At 41.8% G+C, this 24,471-nt stretch overlaps 1 protein-coding gene across 3 annotated transcripts in view; it reads left to right on the plus strand.

Moving 5' to 3' along the window:
* The window catches only part of LOC126390722 (septin-9-like), a 97,154-nt gene that overhangs the window by 21,094 nt on the left and 51,589 nt on the right, over positions 1-24,471 (plus strand). The window contains exons 1-2 of one of the 3 annotated variants that reach the window (XM_050045150.1): positions 22-143; positions 19,821-20,501. In XM_050045150.1, the coding sequence (XP_049901107.1) occupies positions 122-143; positions 19,821-20,501 (703 nt within the window). In that variant the 5' untranslated portion in view covers positions 22-121. Of the gene's footprint in view, positions 1-21; positions 144-7,967; positions 8,171-19,820; positions 20,502-24,471 lie in introns of those variants that run through there. The other 2 variants (XM_050045148.1, XM_050045149.1) reach the window with 2 other exon arrangements.

Raw genomic sequence — 24,471 nt, forward strand, 5'->3', positions numbered from 1 at the left:
ACAGGGTGACTGAGTCAGGCGAAAGGGGAAGTCTTCATGAAGAAAAAAAAGGGGAAGGGAAGGGAGGAGAGGAGAGAAAAAGGAGAGGTTACATGTGGCTATTTGAGGTAGCCGTTGAGTTATGGAGCGAGACAGAATAGCCGGTAAGTTGTGGCTTTTTCCAACTTATTTGATACTTCAATGCCGAGGAGGCTTTCTTCGGGAGGGACTTTCTTTCACTCTTTTCTTTGTTAGACTGCAGAGGAAGCAGCTTATTAGCAGTGGCAGCAGTCAGCTAGAATCCACCCTGGTTATGTTTGCTTTGCTTGGCCAGCTGGGGTGGGAGAGCCGTTTAGATACCTCTGTCTGTCTCTGTGTTTACATGTCAACTTTACCCCTCTGATTTATCGTTCCTATATGTTGTCTGAGTACAAATTTTCCTTTTCAGACATTTCTTCTCTAATTCTCATTGAATGGACAGCTAAGCTCATTGTGAAGTGCACACACGATTTCTGAATAGCTACCATATGCACAGCAGCAGTGAGTAAACTTCATGTGATGGGCTGTCAAAGACGACTTCCCAGAATGAAGAAACTTCCAGTGCAGAGTGGCTGCTGTACTGTAATTGGCAGCCTGGGGTTCGGATGCTGACTTACAGATGACCCACATACAGCGCACAACTACGATCTGACAATAGACGGACGGAGTTAAATCCTCATGCCATCGTCACATGATTGGATTTTAAGCTGAGGAGTCCAGTTGTCAGATTAATTCCGACCAACACAGATGGTTTATTTTAAGTGTCAGGGAGAGGAAGCAGAGCTCATATGTCAGCTAATATGATTTTGTTTTTGACAGACTGCAGACTCTTTTGAGGAATGTGTAGCATGTATCAGAGTCTGTATACTGTCCCGCATCTGTTGCATCAAAACTCTGTCCTACTTCTTCTGGCATGGCTATTTCTCAACAGGGATCCTTCTTGTTTCCTTTAATCAGCTGCTCATTATTGACTTTGATTGTTTAGTGCTAATGGAGATTCAGTGGTACTCCTGCTCAGGCCCATATGTGTTCAGACTGCACTGAGAGGATAAGACTAATCTGGCATCTTGCAGTGATTAAGGCTGGACATCAAGCTGAGCGACGCTCTGCAAATTAGCTTTTAATTCGACCGTTAATAAGGTGGCTGAGTTCAGCAAGCCGTATGATGCATACAGACACACCGCGCACCCACTTTTATTGCCACTTGGTGGCAGCGTTGCAGTGTCATTTTGTCCTGTTTCAGTGCAGCCACCATTTCCCTGAGAAGTTCTGTGAAATGTTCCATGTGGATGATTCATATTTTGCAGGCGGAGGGATTTTTTTTTATGGGAGATGGAGGAATTTAGTGACTCCAGTGGGGGCGAGAACCGTGCAGTGGAGAGGTGAGGTGGAGCATTATGTCAGGCATCACTTCCCCCCTCACTCCTCTCGGTTAAGGAAGTCCTGCATGGGCCGAGCTGCTTCCTGGTTTTCAACCTGTGCTGTGTAGTTCTGTTTGGATCCGTTGCCTTGACTTCAGCCGTTGCCCCCTAACTCACTCACCCCTGATCCCTTCAAATATTGTTTTAAAAATGATAGGAGCAGAGGTTGTGGTGCATAGATGGCATTTTCAGCCCCTTGATTGTGGGTGATTCTGCAGCACCTCCATGTTGACTCAGAATGCCTCCTACTTTCTTTGTACAAGCCTGCTCAGGATTAAAACAACATGTTCAATATGACATGTCATCTGCATGTCAGTCCCGTATGGTCACCACATTGACAATAGCTAATTAGTGATGCACTGCCGTGAAAATACAACAAAGGGAAAAGAAAAACAAAGGATCAGTCATGTTGCTTTATGTTCTGCCAGTTAAGCAGGAAGAAAATCACTGTCTTGTCTGTTGAGAGGACATTAATTGCAATACTTGTTGGCCTGTTTAGCATCAAACTGACAATAATAAAAGCTGAGATTGAGTTGAGAATTACAAGCGGGACACCCTGACAGTTTTAGAAAAGGCATAGTGGTACACTCCCTTAAAGAAATAAGTGAAACCTGTTTACATTTGTTAACATGACGCGGTGAGGGCCAGGACCCATACTTTTTGCATTTGTTGTAATACACATTATATTTTGATTTGTTTTGTATCACAGTTTAGATTAAAATCTAACATTTGACTTATTTTGGTTCCTCTTGGTCTCCCCGTCCAGTAAGTGAACAAACATTATTCATAAGGGGTTTTTCAGTGTTACTTTTAAATTGGCCTTTATTTTAAAGGGATAGTTTGGATTTTCTGAAGTGGGGTTGTATGGGGTACTTATCCATAGCCAGTGTATTACCTGCAGTAGATGTCTGTCAGCATGCCCCCAGTTTGGAGAAGCAGCAGGAGTACCGACACTAAAGCTGAGCAATGCACTGCTGTGGACGTGGGGAGCTGTATTTGTACCTCATACCACCCCACTTAAAAAAATATGAGCTATCCCTTTAATGGTACTTTACAGGGGTGATATGTGGCATTCAGACCATTAATATAGCAGCGAACTACTATTTGTTATGTAAAGATATAGTGGAGTAATCGCGTCCTGAGCAGCACGTGCATGTTAGTGCATGTGAGTCTCTGTGTGTGGACCCCACCGGCTAGCAAATCAATGTCATCTTGACCCACAGTGGTGGAACAGCGTTGTTGTGGAACCATAGTGACCACCCTCCAGTCCTCCCATGTTAACATTGTTTACACTGTTGCCATAGTGAGCGCTGTTCATGTTGTTAGCACTATTAGTTGCTAGCTGCCAGCACAATCACCTCCATGTTGAGAGCTGTGTACAGACAACCCCGGTTCAGACTCTAAATCACAGATATGCTCTTAATGTCGCATACTGCATCTATAATGGTGTGGGAGCTCTCTCTCCTGAATCTGAAGTGCTGATGTATCCACCCAGAGTCCTGTGTTCCCTCACCCAAAAACACACGTGCACAGTTCCCCACCCACTTCCACAAACACACATGAACTTGGAGTGAAAGGAACTCAAGGAAATCACCCAACTCACCATGTTCCATAAAAGAAATGTACAGGATATCCTCTATGAGTGAACGCCCCGCAGTCCTCCTCCCACTAACCTCGCAGTATCTCACCTCATGTTGTTTCCCAGATTATTATTAATGTAATGATAAGTGAGGGAGACCATGAAATCAGCCAGCACGGGGACTTCAGGAAACTGTCTGGGAAGCCCCACCTTCAGTCCGCCTGAAGCAGGATATCTGACAGGTGAAATGATTCAACGTGATGGAAACACAGATCAAGCCAGGGGTGATAGAACAGAAATAGATCCTATGTGAAAGCTCATTCAGGTGATTGTTTACAAGCAGCTGTACTTGTGGTCAGCAAGGTGCAAAGAAGAAATCAGCTAGTGTCAAAATGTTTATATAGAAGCAGGCTAAGTGTGGGAAACTTCCATTTCATACACACAACACACATTAATGGTGATACTTTTCATGCCTTATAAATGCATGTTTAGAACCGATTTACAAAATATCATGAAAAAGATTCCCTTTTCTTTTGGCACAGTAAGAAACCAGAGTTTAACCATATTTAACAGATGTGTATTTCTAAAACCTCACAATACAGTGTAGTAATAATAATAGTAATATTTTATTCAGAAATTCAAAACATTAGGTACTTAAGAATGAATATTTGTGACTTTGGCATGATAAATGACTCTGCATCTCTTATATTTAATGCAAAAAAAATCATGCAATAAATACATTTTGCTCACAAATTGCAGCACAAGACACCAAAAATACATGCATTAAATACATAAATTACATGCATATTAAACCATTTTATGTATAAATGTAGAGATGTATAAAGAAGTTCATCTATAGCTTCATCACTTCTCACATACAAAGACACAGGAAGCCAAATGTGCACGCTCAAATCTACACAGTGGTATCACCTCTGTAGGTGTGCAAGTTGTCATCAGACAGACTTTCATGTGAAACTTGTGTGTCTGCTTGCACCAAGATAACACAGACTCCATAGATCCCTGATAAGAATGATGTTTGGGCTCAGACAATCCCTTGCACAGTGAGTAACATCCAAGTCCTAAAACCGCTGCAGCGATACTGCTGCCAGCATAAATTGTCCACACAGCTATTAGGCCAATTTAAAAAGCTTACTATGAAAGAGTCAAGGATAATAGTTTTTTCCAAAGAACTGTCACATTAATAAAAACATGTATGTGAGCAGTGGAGTAGACTGAAATGAGTTAAAGCAAGGCCTTATGTGCTACTCTCTGTGAACTACCCCTCTACCTCCCGCAGTCTATCTGTACTGTCTTGAAACTATTTATTGCTTGTATTTTCCCTCTATTCTTCCTTTGGATTTGTGCAGCGGTTTCACTACCCTGTTTAATTGCACAATATTTCTGCAGTGACAGGGTGTTATTTAGGCTCCGCTACAATAAGTGAGTTTATTCCAATAACATTCTGCAGTGTAATTTTGCCTCCTTCTTGCACATGTAGGTCAAACTGATCATCTTTAAAAGGTGTCATTTAGATAAACGCTGAAACCACACACATGAGCTCATTACAGGCAAACAGAAGTAACTCAAATAGAGAGGCTGGTTTTGTGCAACTTCCTGCCAATAAATGTTTGTGGTCGTGCTGAATTCCTGTTAATCTTAGACTGACCAAGCAACAAAGCTTATAGAATCTGAGATACACATCGTAGGTCTTAATTTACTGGTACGTTTGTGACACAAACATATTCTGCATGTTATGATAATGCACAGCTCATAAAATTGCAACTGTAAGGAAAAGGAGCTTTTAGGTCATCAATCATATGGTGAATTTGTAAAAAAGAAAAGTGAGTTTAACAAGCTACAAAGTGAATAACAAATTCCACAAATATTAATTCAGCATGAGTAATAAAATCTGACAGCCTTGTGGATAAAAAATGTATAAATGAATTACTAGGGAAACAACAATGTGTGAATTTGTAAGCAGATTAAACACTTTCACACCTGTAAATGTTGCTATTAACAAGATACCAAACTCCCTCTGCACCACAGAGATATGGCGTTGAATGGTTTTGGTTAAGAAGATTTATCGTAAATGCAAAGGCCTCTGTGTTTACGGTGCTATTTCAGGGGCACAGACACACAAACACACCCGCATCTACAATCACAGTCAAGTAACCACATGTGCACATGCATGCATAGGCACATATTCACATAATGCACACACAAACACGCACACACACAACACACACTTCTCCAGATGTTGTTTTGGAGCGTTCCCTCATTCTGTCGCTCAGTTTTGCCTCGCAGCCAGCCCAGAGTGTGTATCCATGTTTAGATAAATACACACTGGCTGGGGGAGGTGTGTGTTTCACACACGGTGTGTTTTGGTTTAATTGAGTACTACAGAGGCTTGTGGCATATGGTTTACAGTGCAGCCCACTTGGGCCTGCATGGGCACAGAGAGGCCACACACTTTGTTACGTATAGTACGGTACAGTATATACAGTATCTCTATATATAAGTCTACCCAGTAGTCTACCCCTCCAAATTACTCTTCTCTGACTCACTTATTTCTCTAAGCTTTGTCTCTTGTCTCGTCTCTCCCCTGTGTGTGTGTCTCACTGTATCAAAAGTCACAGATTTGATTGGCTGAGTAGCATCTGTGAGTTTCCTGATCAGCCAAACTAGTGCAGTAAAGGCTACAAACGCTGCTGTTAAAATAGAAACACTCCTTCAAAATTGAATAATTCCCAATAATTTATCAGTTATAAAACCACATCTGCGTATGATAGTGTCTGTGTTAGCCTCTTAGTGACCTTTGAGTGATAAAGCAGCATGCCAGGTTAACAAGGGGGACGCATTTTGGTCATTTTTAGGGTTTTTCCATTGGCACTTAAAGCTGCGCCGAGTCAAATCATGCTTGTTTTCCACTGTCAGTTTAAAGATGCTGAGCCACGCCAGGCCACTCCAAAGATGGACCATCTCCAAAGTTGCTTTAAAAGCGCGCCTGACCGCCTCCAAGTGTGTAGTGGAGACATCTTGCTGATCGCAGCCAGTCCCTTATTACCCCGTTATGACACTCAATTAATGTCTAAGGGGAATGTATCCCCCCCCCCCCCCCCTCGAATCACCTACTGGGTCTACCATCTATGTACACAGGATGTGAAAGCATGCTACTTTACACACATATAGATGCATTTTCACTTGCTTGCTGAGATGCATATCCGTAAACATGCATGCACACAAATTAGCTATAAATACCCACACACAGCTGTCACTATGAATGATGCACATCATGTGCATTCTTACAAGATGGACTCAAAGCGTAACTGCACAACAAGCATCCAGTAAAGCCTTCCCAGTGAAGTCCCATGACTGATGGATTTAGGATAGAGCAAATGCAAATACTGAATGTACACACCACTGCCTGTGCCATATTCTGTTCTTTATCCTAACACACCTTTGCAGCAGTTGTTTAAAACATAACCAGACTGCACCATAAACACACAGCGTTATTCTGTGTTAACGTCGACCTCTCAGGTGTTAGGGTTAGGGGCCACTGGGTGGGCTTGGCATCCTATTAGTGCCCCTTAGAATGAAGCTTTTCAGTCAAATGGGATTTTCCGGAATACTCATAGGCTATAAAAGTGCCAGGCGCTGGTGCCATGCCTTTTTGCATTCACCGAGGGTGAAACACTCCATGTAATTTGAGATATCTGATGTGTGACAGTATCTCTTGGCAACTGGGAAGCGGAAATGCCAGCTTCCTGTGGCCCTTGCTTTAGTTTTCGGCTCCGTTTTAGCGTTGGCTGCAGACCGGCGTCTACATTCACTGCTATGACCTTAACCATTAGTGTGGAGATGGTAAAAGTGACCCAGAATCAGGAACAATTCATCACAAATCTCATTTGCAGCCACGTCTGGCTCCAAACAGGAAGCTGTAAAAAGCCACTCACTCATGGCCAATCAGTAATTACAGTGATAGCATCAGTATTTGTTTGTTTCTGTGGGAGATTCATGGATAAGAAATACTGTCCCACAGGGAGACAGTGGATGTGGTTAAATAAATCCAAGGCCAACTTTGATATTTCGTCACTTTTATCAACTTCTTTTAACAGCATTTCCTAAAGAACAGTCTCTAAATTGGCCACAGCAGCTTCAAGGACAAGAAGTGTAACCATACCCGCCACATCAAAAGCTGGCTTGTCATCGGTGTCGCTCGCTAAAGAAGTCCAGCAGTGTTAGATTACCTGGTCAGCTGTGTCCACTGAGCTCAAATTCCCATGTTCTTCCTGATAATTTGGTGTCACAGAGGGCGGGTTGGTGCACGACTCAGCCTCTGACTGCCCTGAGGCACTATCATATATCCGTAATGTCAGCTTTCTCCTGGAAATCTCTCCAGTGTCTCTGTGACAGGAAAGCAGCTCCTATAGAGGTGGCTGCACTTTAATTTAACATGTCAGCCAGTTTGTAGAGGTTGTTTACTCAAAACTGAAGCCTCAGACTCTTGCTTTAACTGTAGTCCCTCTGCAGCTGTGACAGAGTGAAACTGGCCTCCTTTGTGAGAGTTCTTTGAAGAGCCGCAATTGTAACAGGGGATCTTGTCTGATTGCAGGTTAACTTGGTTAAAGCGACTGCGTGACATGTTGTCCACTTTCACTGTCAGAGCTGCTCAGAGGCTGAATGAGGAAATCAGACCTGAGAGTCACTTTGGTCCAAAAAGGGTCTCGGGGAATGACAGGGTCTGTTGTCTGCATGAATGCTTACGCGTGCATGTATATGAGTGTGTGGGGGGCAGGGGAAACACACACACACACACACACACACACACACACATACACAGGACATGAGGGAGAAGGGGGAGTGTGTTTCTAGCTGCAGGGAGGGGAGGAGAAGGGAGGAGGCTTGCCTTTTTCGCCCTCTCTGAAGTTTGAATGCAGCGATATAGAGAAGTTAGTGGGACATCAGAGAAACTAAGTTGCTCCTTTAAGAGAGTTGTGGGCTCGGATTTGTTTTCTCATTAACTTTATCTTGGAGTTTGTTCAGAATTAACAGAGAGCCACTTTAGAGTTGAAGGAAGAAGTTTTCTGTGTGAAAAAAATGTCTGATTCTGGAGTCAATCCACACTTGGAAGGAATTATTTCAGATTTTGAAGGTTTGTAATTTTTTTTTTTCTTCATGTTGACAGTTTATGGCAAGCAGCAAAATCTGTCAGAAGTATGCCATTTGTAAGTAGTTATAATATTGATAGATATCTTTCCACTTTGTGTGTGTGTGTGTGTGACCGTGTAATACTGCGCATGTGTGTGTCTGTTACTGTGTTAAAAACAGGGTGGTGAGCATGTGCTAGCCAAGTCCCTGTAGCCTATAGTCTGTTATTGATTATACCCATGTTACGTCAATAATCGAGACAAACACAGCGCTGACACCACACTATTCCAGCACCGGAAAGCCTTCAGCAGAAAGCACTGAGAGGGAGACAGTGGAAACCTCAGCACTAAGAGCTAACATCTGTATAACCTCCTCACACAACGTTCACAACTGTGTCTCTCCTTTGTTTAGTAAGCCAGTGAGGAGCTGGCATTAATTCCCTTTGTCCTTGTCTTCCTTTACCATTCTGTCTGTCTTCCTTCCCAACTTCTTTCCTGTTCCTCCTCCGGTCAGACTGGGTCACTCCAGCTGGTCTTTGGCCTGATGCTCATCCTGAGATGTCGTGGGCTGATGATGAGAGCAGAAAAAACCCCAACAGTGGTGGAAGTACTCATTGTATAACAAACCGTATTTCTAAAAGTGTTAAACTGCTCAGGTAGCGCTACTTACGTCCAGTGACCTGTCTTACATTGATTTATTTAATAACCAGTTAAATGCTTTCTCATTCAGTGAATTCCTCTGTGTTGCTGTCGTCTGTCTCGTGTCTGACTGACGTGCAAAGTTTGGAAAAGCTGAAGGAAATCTGGCTGAATTTTTAAATGCTATAAAACTAAATTTGAAGTAATGAGATTAAAGTTTTTATGTGAGTTTCAACTGCTTAAGTATTGCCTTAATGAGATTCCTTAATGAGGTTAAGGTCAAATTATAAGTGGCGACACAGTACAGAGAACTCTGTTTTGATCTTCTTAGTGAAATAAACTGGTTTAACTTTATTTACATCATTAGAAAGACCTGATTGATCTTATACTTAAATTATGTGGACTGGTTCAAATGCCTGCCACCTTCAGTCGCAGTCAGTAGGTGATCTGAGGGGGGATAAGGGAGGTTGCCATCCCCCTCTTTAGCAAAATGACCAAAATGTGTCCCCCTTGTTAACCTGCCATCCCTCTCCATCTCTCCCGAGGTCACTAATAGGCAGATCATGGTTCAGGTCCAGACCCAGATGCCATCCTCTTACTGTTGTGGACAGGGGCACCTGAAAAAAATCAATATGACTTTCAGTTTATGCTATATTTAGAATTTCACCACTTTACCTTACTGTCAGACAGCTCTTTCCGATGGGGAACTGAAGCTGCTGTCTCTGCTGTCTTTAAACTTTGACAAAAACAGTAAGTTTAACTTGCAGAACACAAGAGTTGCTGGTCTACCACTGTCAGGATTGGTTAATTAGTTAGTTAGTGTTATTGCTGAAAGGTCAGTTCAGATTCTCCAAAGTCACACAATAACACAAACAAACTAACCGATCAAGGCAGTGATAGACCAGCAACTCCTGTGTTCTGCAAAGTAAAATTACTGTTTTTTAAATGAGTCTGGTGGCTTTGAAGAGAACATAGACAGATATAACAGCTTCATTGATGGGGAGGTTGTGGTCATACAACACATTATCTGAACTAGTTTATTTCAAACAAGCCCCAGCATTTACTGGTATGTATTGTTGAAAAAAAAAAACATGAAGTGGCCTTCATCTTTTGATTGAAGATTATGATATTAGATCATGTCAGTGCTGATAATAACCTAGTGCTCAGTCAGAGGCATTCTCTTACGCTGGCAGAGCATTTTTGTGCAAAAACGATATTACAGGTGGATGGGAAATACATACTTATTCAGTTATTCACCAGGTTCCTACCTGTACGTACTGTAATGTACTGTCACCGATTGCATTCACCTTTCTACACACAGAAAGCACCTGCTGTATCCAGTGCCTAATAGTGATCGCCACAGTCTACCCCACCAACAGATTATACTAGTCATTATGAACCATTCCAGTGTTTCCATCCAGGACGGAAACAGCTATAGAGTGAGGCGTATGGCAAACACTTGACTGAGTAAATCCCCATTCGATCCCAGATCATTATGTTTTCCAGTACATTGCACTGCGCTGTATCTCACACTGAGGAGGAAACAGGCAAAGAGAGGGAAAGACAATGTAATTGGTGAGCACACTAAAGATGTAATAATGCCTCTTGGATCGGCTCGTGCGCGGGACTATTATGGAAAATGGATGATAGAAACCACCATAACAACTGCACACTAAAACAATATTATGATTTCCAAAAAGGTAGAAAATGTCTCTGCTGGATTTAAACATATGAGTCACCAGAGAATAAGCCCAGAATAAGCCCATGTTTGTATATTCAGAGAGACTCTGTAGAGTCATACATGGGCTCCTGCTGTGTTTGCCAATCTAAACTGAGCTTTGAGTCCACTCCAAGGTATTTCGTACTGATTATCTGTTTGAAGGTGCCATGTTGTTGCTCCAGTGTGGCACGTGGGCGCAGAGAGGAAATGAACATTGAAATGGAGAGAGAGTGTGTGTGGTACAATTTGTAAGCCTGGCAGAGACGCCAGCATGTTATTAAGTTGGTTCGCGGGGATTAGGTGCGTAAATACAACACTTTCTTTACAGGTCTCAGTGGCCCTGTTCACTCTAAGAAGTATATTAAACCAGGGGTGGCAGAAAATACATGTATTGCTAGAAGGTGACTGTGTCAGGCCAGTTATGTAAAAGTTGGATTTCTAAAGGCTGTATGACTGAATCTTTTGTTAGTCGGTCTGTCTCTGCTCCTTCTACCATCACACACACACACACACACACATATAAATGCATGTACACACTCTCTCTCTGTACCCAGACGCTGAAGATAGGGCTGACAGCTCTGCACCATCATCTTCTCTACCCAGTAATTTACTGGCAGATTCAGTGTCCTGCCTTCTTGAAAAATAATGTTTTTGCTGAAACATGTTTTTTTGTGTCAGGATGTGTGATTCATACAGAAAAAAAGTGCTCGGTCTGAATATTTCAATTCTGCTTTGAGGTCAGAGAGCTCTAATTAATCACATGTTTAATCCTTTGTGCAACAGTCCACGTCGCCAACAACTTTCTCTCCCCCACACTCACATTTTATCTGAACTTTATGGAAAGTCACAGACACCGTGTGTTCACAAGCATTAAGTTGAACACAGCCACTGTCTCTATACCTTCACTGGTCACTGAAGTGAATCTGTTCATGAAGTGGATAGTTAACCAGTGCTTGATCAAAGGAACAGAACAAGGCTTTACCTGTCAAAGGTTGAGGCCTGGAGAGCCTGAAGCCAAGCACCAGGCCAGCTATTCAACAGCTGCCTGAATGACTTTATGTGTATGTGTGTGTGTGTGTCAGGGGAGAAATTGCCTCAAGGTTCTGATTGGCGCTTTGACATTTCTAAAAAAAGAGGAATATTGTGACCAACACATCTTCCCTCTTCACCAAACACCTCTCAAATTCCTCCGTGCTGGACACAGAGGGTGTCGGCCAGACCAGCAGGGAACCACGCAGTAAATCTGACACAGTGAGCCGCACTACTGCTGGTCAGCATTAGTAAACCCAACACCATCAGCGGGCAGTGAAAGGAAGCATGTGTTTGACAGTGTAGCATTAACGTTTCCTCTGACCAAGCAAAAATACCGTAGTGTGAAATTGTATCGTTCCTTGTTTGGCCTTGTCTTGTCAAATAGTTGTTTTCCCTGGTTTGACCACATGGACTTGTGTTCTGCGGCTACTGACATCAGATAAACTCCACTGAGCATAAACTGGTTTTATATAACCAGTGTTTGACAGGGTAACTGTCTCGATCACTTGACTTATTGCCTGAGGCTAGAATTACAAGACCGATTAGGAGTTCAAGGCTGCGTATAGTGCGGTACATATTTCATTAATTAAAATACGGGTGCAGTGGGTTTGTCGTTGTTACTGTACTCCATGCACTGTATTTGTATGTGCAGAGTTCTCCCTCAAACAGTTACAAATTTATTATGTTGTCTTATCAATTAAATAATTTGTGTTTACAAGTGCTACCGAAGTGTAATGCATTCACTTTAGAAAAAGATCTGCTCTTTTTTTCAGAATTAATTCAATTATTATCTCAAAATTATGAGAAAAGTTTTCTGGAAAGAAAACTACTCTTGTTTTTCTGATTTGATATGATGATAATCTCTTTAAACGTCCAGTGTGCAGGATTTAGGGGCATCTATTGGCAGATATGGTCTATGTTTTTATGAGTTTATAACCACCTAAAATTAGGAATTGTTGTGTTTTTGTTACCTTAGAATCAGCCATTTATATCTACATACGGAGTGGGTCCTCTTCCACGGAGTCCACCATATTGTTCTACAGTAGCCCAGAACCAACAAACCAAACACTGGCTCTATATAGAGCCATTGGCTTTCTCATGTTTTTTTTTTTGTTGTTGTCAGCCCCCTACACGCTTGGCACATGCAGTTAGTTTCACTTCTACAACCTCACCGCGAGATGCCACTAAATCCTACACTCAGTTCAGTTTAATTCAATTCAATTCAGTTCCATTCAAATCCATTTGTTACATGAATGGATAAGGCAGGGTCATCATTCAGTATTCTTGTTGTCTGAGGGTAGAAGTTCCTCCTGAGCTCCTCTCACTCTGGACCCTTAATTCAGAAAAACATGGCAAATATTTTTTCCTGAAGTGAATACATTACACTTCTTTATGTTTCTGTACAAAGAGGAGCAGTTTCACAAGTTCTGCTCTGAACCTTTTTACACCAACAGAAAAGAGAGCCTTTTTTTTTCTTTGACCTTTCCCTGTTTTATGACATCATGTTTGCTGACCTGACTTGACACTTTGTACATCTGTTTCACAATAAGAGGCAATTTTGTATTGCTGGATGTGATGCAGTCATGACAAGCTGTACACTGTTGGTGTCAGTATCACATGACGGGGTGACAGGGCATTACTTGGTGTCACGTTTCTTCACTTTTTGTTGTTGTTGTTTTCATTTTGGTATATCTTCAGTAGCATGGGCTACTTATATTCCACTTTCACAACAGAGACAATAAAACTTTTTTTCTTCCCTTCAGAGGGTAGCTCAGCCGAAGAGGGCAAAATAGTACTTGTGCACCTCCTATATCATATATAGAATATATCATATATCACATAATCAGATACTTTTTAGATAAGTGTAATATCACGGTGCAGTATAGGTTTGCACTAGTCATGATTTTTCTGAGCTTATCAGACTGTCCCAGATGTTTTAATGAAATACTGCAGCGTCTGTCTGCCTGGTCAAGTCCACGTGACTGATGCTTTTCTCTCTCAAAAACTTGATATATTCTGAAAGATATGTCATTACTAAAATATTTTCATACCACAGACATGTATAGTGATAGTAATTTGGTCAAAAACATTTGACTTTCTTGTATCATCCAGCGGGTGTCAAACATGACAATATCATCAGTTACTGTACACTGGGACATCATGTAAGGGATGGGCACACCTTATCTTTGCTGACTGCTGTCAGTCAGTGATAGAGAACACAATGAGCAACAACTTTGTCTTGACCTGTTTTAACTTCCCTGTTTCTCACCCTGCAACCTCTTTGCCTCTCTATCTCCAGCCTCTTTTTCCTCCTCTCCCTCCTGTTTGTTTGTTTTCCTCTAACTATCTCCTGCTAGTGCATCTGGGCCGAGATGATACTGAATGTTTGTGTTGGTTGGGATGTCCTTGAGAGAAAAGTGATGACACCGATGATAAAATGGCAGCGGAGCCTCACACCTGGGCTGTATTAGGACAAATGACCATGAACCAAAGCGAGGATACAGCTGCCTCCATCTTTGTTTTTGTTGCGCCAATAATCCTTTACGATATATTGTCTGTGCTGCATTATCTTCCCACATGAGACGCCGTGAGATACCGGACACTGGGCGGTGATAGGTAGTGGTGGGACATGGGGAGACGAGACTCCTGGCTGCCGTTAATGAGGTTCCTCTGAGGTGGACTGGACCTCTCGTTTCCAGCTCATAGTCTGGGAATGCTGTTTCACTGGGAACGCTACTCCTTCATCCATCTGTCAGTCCCACACTCCTTCCTTCTTCTACCTAATGCTCAGTGATCCTATACTTATGATATCCATGCAAAGAGTACCCTGGATGCAAGTAAAAGACATTTTTTCCTCTTTAGCTTCAGCTGAACAAAAAAGACCCAGGAGTCTGTGGGAAGAAGCGTGATCTTTAAAAACACAGGATTTGAGTGATCATCTGAGTGAGAGATGCCCTGAATGCCTTTTTCCATTCTCTGTATTCCCAGACAACATTAAAGCACAGAGAGATTCAAATTCATCTCTGCTCTTAAATCATGTACACTCGACTGCACGGTCTCTAAATACAAACAAACGGCTTGAGAGGAAAGCACTCAAGTTCTCTGCTGTGGTCCCGTGCCTGTGGGCATATAATCACAAAGCAGCCAAGAACAGAAATACTAATCTAAGATCACTTAACAGGTCACTGGCAAAACAAGGTCGCGGTTCAGCTTTCTCATTTGGACAAAACTTGCGAATATGGATCATGATATCCTCGTCCGTGTTCAGCTTTAGTTCTCACAGGCACAAAGTCTACATCAAGTGTCACAAGATGTTAGCGTGCACAGTTTCCTAAAGTGTTGGAGCTCTCAGAGGAGGTTACAATGAGTGCCTTGCTCACTACATAACGCAGTCTTGAAGGGCGCATCGCAACCTCTCAGCTCCTTATGAAATCTGCGGACCAATTTTGGCAGACCGACTTATTCTCTGGCCAGAGTTGAAAGTAGCCACAGCCTTGGACTCCCTCTCATAGCAATCATAAAACACAAGAGAGGGGAAAGCAGTGGTAAGACAGACACAGTCCAGTGGCAATATGGGTTTGGACATCAACTTACAAATTGCAAGTTTATTGTGTATAATTCTTTTATATGGATATCTAGCTAAGGTTGGATTTTTAGAGCTGGTTTATGGTGCCGTACTGAATAATGAACTCTGTCCTCATCTGCATTTTAGTGCAGAAAAAGCCATGGGAGTGTGATAAAATGACCTGGTATGTGTTTCTAACTCTCTCTGTGTGCTTATTAAAGGAGCACTTCACCCACAAAATGATCATTTTTATATTGATTACTCACCCCGTGTTACGGTAACAAAAACCTTCTCTCGCATGCCTCCACGGAGAATGAAAAATCCAAACCCAGAAGATTCTTCATGAATTGAAGTACAAGCGGTCCACATTTAAAAACAGCAACACTATATCAAAACATGTTTACAAACTCTCACACAACTCATGCAGTATAGTCCAAGTCTTATGTATCCAGTTGAATGCATGTGCATTTTCACTAAAACCTTACTGTTTAAATTTCAACTAAAGTAAAGTTAAACTTCTCCAAGCTCTCTTCAAAGCCAGATTCCATTGACAAAAACAGTAATTTTACCAAGCTGAACACTAGGGGGCGGCTGGTCTACAGCTGCTTCATTGGTAGTTTGTTTGTGTTGTATGATTTAAGTGAATCCGAACAAACACTTTGAAATACTGTAAAACTTTAACTAAAAGCCTAGTCCCAATTAAACCCCTCGTCTCTTTTACTAGCCTGGTGTAGCTACAGATTTTGACAAATAAAGGTCTGTCTCAATTAGATGCCAGATCTGGTTGCCAAGCAGTTCATTTTTATAGAAGTTTTTTTGGATATATAAAACCGGATTGTTGACTACCCACTTGAGCTAATATCAGTTAGCTGTTTAGATAGCACATACAAATATGAATGTTTAAACCTTTGTCAATTTGGAGACGTTACACATTGTTAGCTCGGTTGATTTTATTTTACTGAAAGCGCCAGAGAAGATCCTAAGTCATTCAGATTTACCTGCATGACGAAAAAACAAGTGTTGACACCCTTCCACTTAAGTGGTCATGAAATATGTGTCCATTCCACAATTACACTGTAAGTTATTTATATTCGTTAAGTCCCCAAGCATCCACCAATCAAACTAATTAGAAGTGTTTTTCACAGGAATTAATCCAAGTTATGAATATTGTTTTAAGAGGATAAAGTGGTGTTGTGTCAGTATGCCAGGTGCCATTATCCTCAGGTGCCATGGAACAAGTGTCATAACATAACATATAATAGATATGGAACTTGAAGCCTTTTTTTATGCAAGTAATTTTCATACTGTTTCAGATGAATAATTTGATCATATATCCCATCTTTGCGGAGAAACAGTTTTGTATAAAAGGAATTAAAACCCTGTCCCATATAGATGCCCATCCCAAATATAAGCCTGTTGAGTTCAGTGATTTAAGCAAATAATGGCCTGGGCTACAAACTGAAGTTTTACATGTACCAATGTCAAACAATAAGACAAACTAATGAACTGATAGAGGCAGCGGTAGACCAGCAGCTCCCATGTTCAGGGTAAATTACTGTTTCTGCCAATAGAGTCTGGCTCTGAAGAGAGTGTAGATAAGTTTCCCTTTCAGTTTAGTTTTAGATAGTAAAGTTTTAGCAAAAATGCATGTGTACACAGGGAGTACTAAGCTTACGACTGGATAAATGAGACTTGGATTATGCTGCACGAGTTGCGTGAGATTTTGTAAACGGATGTTTTAACACAGTTTTGCTGTTGTTAAATTCGACCCCCTGTGACTTCAGTTCACCAAGAATTTTCTTTGTTTTTGGATAATTTGCTTGCCAGAGGCAGGAATTCAGTGTAACATGGGCTGAGTAATTGATCTCCACACAATCCTTTTGTGGGTGAAGTTTTCCTTTAAGGGACATTTCATGCTTTCCACACTTAATATCGGTAGTGTACAGTCATCTGGAGAGGCTAAAACTAGCTTTACAGCCTAAGTAACCAGTCTTCTGTGGTGCAAGAATGCCAAAGATGAAAGGTAATGGTGCTTTAAGGTCTAGATAAAGGGTGTACAGGGAGTAGTGGGGGGTTAGGGAGATTTGCAACACAAATCACGATAAACTCCAAGATGTGAGTGCAGGTTCGTTTATTCCCATTGTGAACAGGAACGTCCTTGGTGTGTTCGACTAACAGAAAAAAAGAATAATACTTTGGCTCTGGCCTGAATTTTTCTCAGGGGGTAAATTGTATCAAATGTCCACCATGTTGGAATGAAGCAGCTTATAGCAGTAAATTAGATTAGCGGTGCTTGGCTGATGTGTGTGGGGAGACGGCTTTGATGCGATTGTGTTGAGCTCCACATCCCTGACAGAGTTTGGGCTTTACACAGAGCGCAGTGGGGCTGGGGCATGGTCCCCTCCCTGTGGGTGTAGCCGCTTAAAAATAAACACGTATACATTCCCGTAACACACACTTTTTTACAAGCACTTTGAACAAAACTACATATAGTTACATAAAGACACGTGCACACACAGACACACCACAAACCACAAGCAGATCAAATAATCAGCACTGCGTTTTGGATTGCCGGAAACAGGAGATGTTCTTAAGGGTGTGCGTGAGCGGACTGGTCTAACTAGTGTGTCATTATGATACCAGCTCCTGGCCATTGGCTTGGCACAGCAACTCCACGATGGGAGTCAAATTCAAGTTGACTTTGAGCCAGTGCACTCTTCCCAGGGGGTGATCCCATCCTGCAGTATCTTCGTCTTGGACAGTGCAGCTATTTTCTCACGTCACAACTAACCGAGGGGAAGGATGTGCCTCTATCTCTGCGCTCATGTTGCTCATAAACAGGGAGGCTTGGGACCTTTTTGCCTAAATGGTTGGCAGGGAACAATGCTTGGCTGATTGCAGGCATTATAACATGTCGTGAAGCACTTAAGATTGCTCCGTGTAAAACCCTAGAATTTTATTTTGTTGTGCACCACCACACACGTAGCATCCAAGTCATGACGAATCAACACATGATCCAACTTAAGCTTGTTATACAGTGTTATGAGGAACCTGCAGCTGGTGATGGGGGATGCAGTGGAATTAGATAAGTATGGCTTAATGGCTAGTGCATGCTGTTTCCTTTGTGCTGCCACCAAAATTGCCTCTACTGCTACCCCACCCTCAAACCTCAGGCACTTTATTACTTGAATACTGTTCATACTGTGTTGTAGAAAAAAAACAATTCACTCTGTTTACTGCTCAGTTAATTGGTATGACCTTTTTGATGAATATTTTATGATATTGTTCCCACTTCCTATAAACAGCGATCTTAACCCATAAACGGTTTATAAGGAAAAGATGAGCTTAATTTGCTCGACAGAGTCAATGTGCTTTCAATATATAGCCTATTGTGTTCTGTTTTATGCACTGGTGGATTTTAGTGGGAAATACTGTATTTTTTACTCCACTGCATTTATTTGACAGCAGTAGTTACTATTTAGTTTTCAGATTAAAAGTTTACATAAAAAACATTTTTGAAAAGTTTATGAAATACTATGCATTGTAATGGATTAGTGGTTCCCAACCTTCTTCTGGCTTGTGACCCCATACAAAGAAGATTAAGGTCTCACAAGTCCAAGTGTCCAACTATTAGCAGCTCCACTTTAACTGCACCTACCTCCACCTCAGCAGAACTAGTACTATCAGTTTTAATACTTTGAATACATTTTTTCGAATGACCCTGCTGTACTTTTACCGATATAGGATTTTGCATGAAGAACATTTACTTGTAACTGAGTACCTGAACATTGTTGTATTGGTTCTTTATTATATATAATTAAAGTAATTTAATACTTTTCCCACCACTGGTTTTACCTTGTTCAAAGCATCAATTAAAGTGTGACTAAAGAAAATAGTCACACTAAAAAAGTTTTCTCTCTAAACACATTATACATGTCAAAAAAATGAAAACGTGAAAGGAGAGTGAACTATACAGTACTGAATTGTGGAGTTAGACTGTTTTTCATCATTTTTATGTCCAGGAGTTTTTGGGTGGGCTCGAAATCATGGCTTGGTGACACACTGAAGCCATCCCTATCATAACCCCTCCCCCACTATATAAGTTTGAGTGCATCGCATCAGTGTCATTTTGTTCACCCAGTATATGTAAGCGTCGAGTTTGCTACGTTCAACAAGCTCTCGTAGCTTTTTCAGTCTAATGAATACACGAATAAGCAACTCAGTTAAATGCTGAAATCATTTAAACACAAGCATCACAGCTGTTACAGATGTCTTTCAGTCTGAATCAGCTGCCTGGCCTGGTAGTGTACTGCTGTGGTAGTGTACTTTGTGCTAACATTAGCTGCTGGGTTAGCTGCTAATGAGAGTCTGTCACTTCGCAGAGGCTTGTGTGTCAGCTCAGCTCCTTTAGCGGGCACACCCCCAGCATTTCAGAGCAGAGAATACTGCTTTTTTTTTCACAATTTTGAAACCTTATTTTATTTTGATTAATCAGTCCATGATCCCAAAACTCAAAGATATTCAGTTCACAATAATATAAAACATCAAAAGCATAAAGTATTGACACTGAGAAAGCTGTTTGGGATTTCTCTTTCACATGATAAATACATTATCAAGTAGTTGCTTATTAATTTTCTGTCGATCAATCAATCAGCAGTTGAATGACCCTTTGACTGATGTGTTTGTTTCTTACATGCAGCTCTGAAGAGGTCCTTTGAGGTGGAGGATGTCGACACTTCATCTCACTTGTCCCCTGGCTCCCGTCGGACAACCAACTCCCCTCATCGTAACGCCATGTCTCCCACCAGCATCTACTACCGCGACCTGGGCACTGCCGCCCCGGCCACCAACAACAACAACCTCAACTACACCCAGCCCCGCTCCATCATGGGTGGAGGGGGCTCCAAGACTCCTGAGCCTGTGTCACGCCGCTCTGAACTCTCCATCGACATCTCCTCCTCCTCCAGCAAACAGATGGATAACATCACCAGCCCTGCATCCACACGCTTTTCAACCAACAGCGCCCTAAAACGCCCTGAAGTCCTGGGCCACTCCAGGACCCCCGAGATGAGCCACAAGAGGGAGGTCACTTTTGCCAAGACACCTACTGATTCCCCAGCGATACGTCGCAACGAGGGCAACAATAATAACAACGGCACCAGCCGGGCCCCTGAGCAGAATCACGCTCGCAAGTTTGAGCCTCCCAGTCCTGGAGATGTGCGTAAACCTGACATCAGCATCACCAGAGCTCCCCCAGAAAACAACGGCCACCACCCAGCAGTGCACCACCCACACCACCCCAACCCTCACCACAACACCATTGTCACCACTTTCCGCTGCTCCTCGCCTAGTCATGGACGAAAATCCCCCAACCCTGACAGTAAGTTTGTTTATCATATTATACCCCTCAATCCAACCCATGCCCACTGCCATCTCCTTTGTACTCTTTATTTTTGTAGACAAATCTGAAGTAGTGCTCTTTCCTTCTTCTGATTTTTTTCTCTATTGAGAATTTTAAAGGTGCCCTGTGGAGTTTTCTTGTAAACAAACAAAAGTTGTGTTTACATTCACTAAAAAAAAACCAAATTACTCACCAAAATGTCCAGCTCTTCATGTTTCATTATCTTGGTGCATTCGCACCACTCGATGATCAGTGGACTAGTGCAAAACCACGGGCAGGAATGTGAATTACATCACGTGCACATAAATGTGCACCTGTGTAGACATGCATGACACGACAAAAAGGAGGACCCCTTCATAGAAAAACAACTTGATAGCACCACTCGAGGTAAACCACTCCACAGGAGCAGCTTAACAACATCTTAAATCCTTGCTTACGCCGACCTTCAGTAGTTTTATTTCTTGCCGCAGTAATGTAAGTGTAGTCCGGGGAGTGTCAGTGCACTGTGACCTCACTAATGGTTACAGGTGATACACAACACACTTCTGAAATACAAGTTAAGCCAGGCTCAGACTACGGGAGTTTTGGGTGAATTTATCCCCAGTTCACCCCTTCCCACAATCGGACCTCACAGGCAACGTCCCAAACTACTCGCAAACTCATCGGGCCCACCCTGATAATTATATAACATGCTTGATATTTAGGATTTAAAAGCTGGATGATTACAGATTACATCGGTATGGGGCAGCTGACAATGTTGCCAAGCAACAGGATAAGAGGATAACATAGCTAGTACACTACTTTTGACAGATACTAAAACTCACATTGAAACCTGACCTCCAGTTCTCGCTAAAGAACAGACAACTTGCATTGACTAAGTCCAAACCATTTCCTTATCCAGATTCGTTCAGACTTCTGCTTTTTATTTTCACTGCAAAGCATTGTTAGCATCATGGCAGGTCTTGTACCACATTAGTCTCCTTTTTGTTTACATCTTCTACCCCATGAGGTTGCATGAGGATTTACATTCATGCTCCCTCTTGCATGATAATCTTAATTATATCCTGGAGTGTGTGATGTGCTGTGATTTTAAATCTTATAGTGTGTGCATATTTGAGATTAGAGATAAGAACATCTGTAAAGTTTCTCCTCATGTGCGTGATACAACCGGATTTTAAAATTGCTTAAGATTTAAAAAATCCTGTAGTCTGAGCCCAGCTTAAGTCCTAATAACGTGTAGTTCAGCAGAGAGGAAATAGTTCCGTCATGAAACTGCTCACAACTGCTGTTGAGTCTTTCAGATTTGTTTGTTTGGCAGTTGAGCACCACAAGCCGAGTGCCATCTAGTTCCATTATATTGGAGAAAAGGCAGAGATCTCTACGGCTGATATCTCCAAAAATTGGCAACTCAAACCAAAACAAACTAGACTGATAAATACCACTACAAGAAGGAGGAAAAAGCTGTGTTTTTGATTTTGGGGTGAACTGTCCCTTTAATCAGTCACTGAGACATCTCTGTGAGCTTGGCCTGCCTCCCTAATGTGACGGTTTAAGCTGTTGTTGTGAGAGGTTTATTTTTGTTTGGACAGTCACACAGCAAAAAACAGCTCCAGTATACAATAAACTAGAAATAGTCACTATGAATAGATACATGTAAAATATTAAGTTCTGGTGTACTTTGATACACTGAGGCTAGCTTTTGTTTGTACCATATATTCCTATACTGTGGTTTGGTTGGTTTGCTATTTAGTGGTGTACTTTCTGGGATGTTGGTTGTTGATGATAATGGATTGGCTCATGTTTGTAGAATGCTAACGAACAAACTGCTTACATTTGTTCCCATGCTTTGATTCGTCTCCGTCTCTTTATACATCATGTCTTTTAAATCTCATTTGGTTGTTGGCTTGTTGTGTAAAAGCGTAGCAGTGCTTTGGTGCTGTGCTTCAGCGCAGCAGCCTGTGTGATTGCTTTAGCACAGACCTCAAAGTTTGGTGTGACACTGTCATCAGTGGAAAAGAGATTAAAGTGAGTGTAACAGGCTATCTTAAACCTAAATAAAACCAAATTACATTTAATTATGTGCAAAGGACAGGGAAGCGCTTCACTCTCTTGGCTGTAAGTTATTTTACATTCAAAGCCAACTGGGTAAAAAAATGTCACATTTTCCAGATTACATTTCATTTGGACTCTGATTCATTTGGGTTTTTTCTTCTGACTTCATGTCTTTCCTGTTCCTTTCTGCACTCACACTGAGCTAACAGACTAACCCAAGTATCAAATCTCTTACTAAGAAAAAAGACAGTAACAGGAGCAGCTTTCTGATTAGTCTGATGTCTGCATGTCTGTCAGCAACATAAGTAACCATGTCCTTGGAGGCTTGTCTGTCAGTAGGAACAGCAGACTGTATGTCTGTATTTGTGGTAATCCATGTCAGTTCTTAAAGCAGTATTGGAGCCAACGTTGGCTTTTGTTATGTGATGAAAGCCTAACCTTGGCAGTACCAGAACATTAGTATGGTAGTTAGATAGTCAGTAGTGCTACAGTTTCAGTAAAACTATGTGCAACAGGAAAGCAAAGATTTTAATCCACAGGGTTACATTAGTTTCTCTGATACATCTTATGACAGGATACGACATACAGTGTATAATATAATGTGGTTAGGTGTAGAATAAGATTGTGGCTAGGCGCAAATATTTCGCACGGGACTCAAATCTTAGTCTCTTCGGTGAGAGTCCTGTATTTTACCCTAACCCTTGACCCTGTGTCCCTGGAGTCTTGTTTTTGGCCACCTGATGAATGTAAGTCCAATATTCACTTTCTTCTAGCTCAGTTATTGGTCTTGACCAACTGCTAAATGCTTTACAATGTCAACCAGCTTGTCTCTAGTTGTGTCTATCTGCTGTTTGGTGCTGTGCAGGTAGTGTACGGTGGTTCTTAAGAGCTTTTTTGGTGAAAACAGCTGTCCACTGTGGCCGAAAATTGAACGCTGAGAGTGAACCAGAACGGCAAAGTTGCAACCCAGAGCTCTTGATGAAATATAATGATGGTGCTTTCTTGTTGATTTAGGCCATTTAATGTTATATGCTCCTGGTTTATTCTTTATACAGGCTATAAGATAAAATACTGCATTGACATTTTGTAGTCAAATGTCCCACACAGTATATTAACTGTCCCACTGCCTGTCAGAGTGTGTGTCCGCCTCAGTGTTTCATGTTGTACACGTAATGTTTCTACTTAAAATGACTATAAATCTTTGGTTTGTTTCTGTGCTGAAGATTTTCCATGGTTCTCTTCAGGATAATGGGGGTGGTCGACGCTTATTTGTCCACAGAGAGAGAGAGAGAGAGGCCCTAATGGGGTCTAAATGAAGGGTGACCTGCCTGGAGGGCTCAGGGGCTCTGACTGGGCCCACCCAGCTTTGCCTGTAACTCACTATCAAGAGAGCTGAAACAAACAAGAAAAAACATCACAACACTTATAATGGCACTACGGTCACAGATTTGAATTTATCGTCAATTCAAATATTGAATATTTAATAAAATATAAAACACTTGAGTGCAGGTCATATCCAAGGCATGAATACACATTGTTCCCTTGGTATGTAGGGGAAAAGAAATGGCTTGCTAAATGATTATTTGCCCTATTGATCCAATTCTAAGCGCTTTCAGTTGATTTTCTTCTGACATTAATTTGAAAAAGTGTCCACATAAAAGAGCATGTGGAAATATTACACATAAAGACTGCCTAGCTTTAGAATTTTCCATATGGCTGTCAAAAATGTCTAGATAAGCTGCTTTCCTGCCCATTCAGTTTTTCCAGGAGGAAATGACATCACACGTCATTTGTGCGCACACACAAAGGCACACAGAATATCCTGTGCTCCCTTCCGTGTTCTGTCAGCGTGATTGTTTCTCCTGCTGCGTGACCTCACTGCAGTGCGCTTCCTGTC

Source organism: Epinephelus moara, chromosome 5 (assembly GCF_006386435.1).
Source record: "Epinephelus moara isolate mb chromosome 5, YSFRI_EMoa_1.0, whole genome shotgun sequence".
Taxonomy (NCBI): domain Eukaryota; kingdom Metazoa; phylum Chordata; class Actinopteri; order Perciformes; family Serranidae; genus Epinephelus; species Epinephelus moara.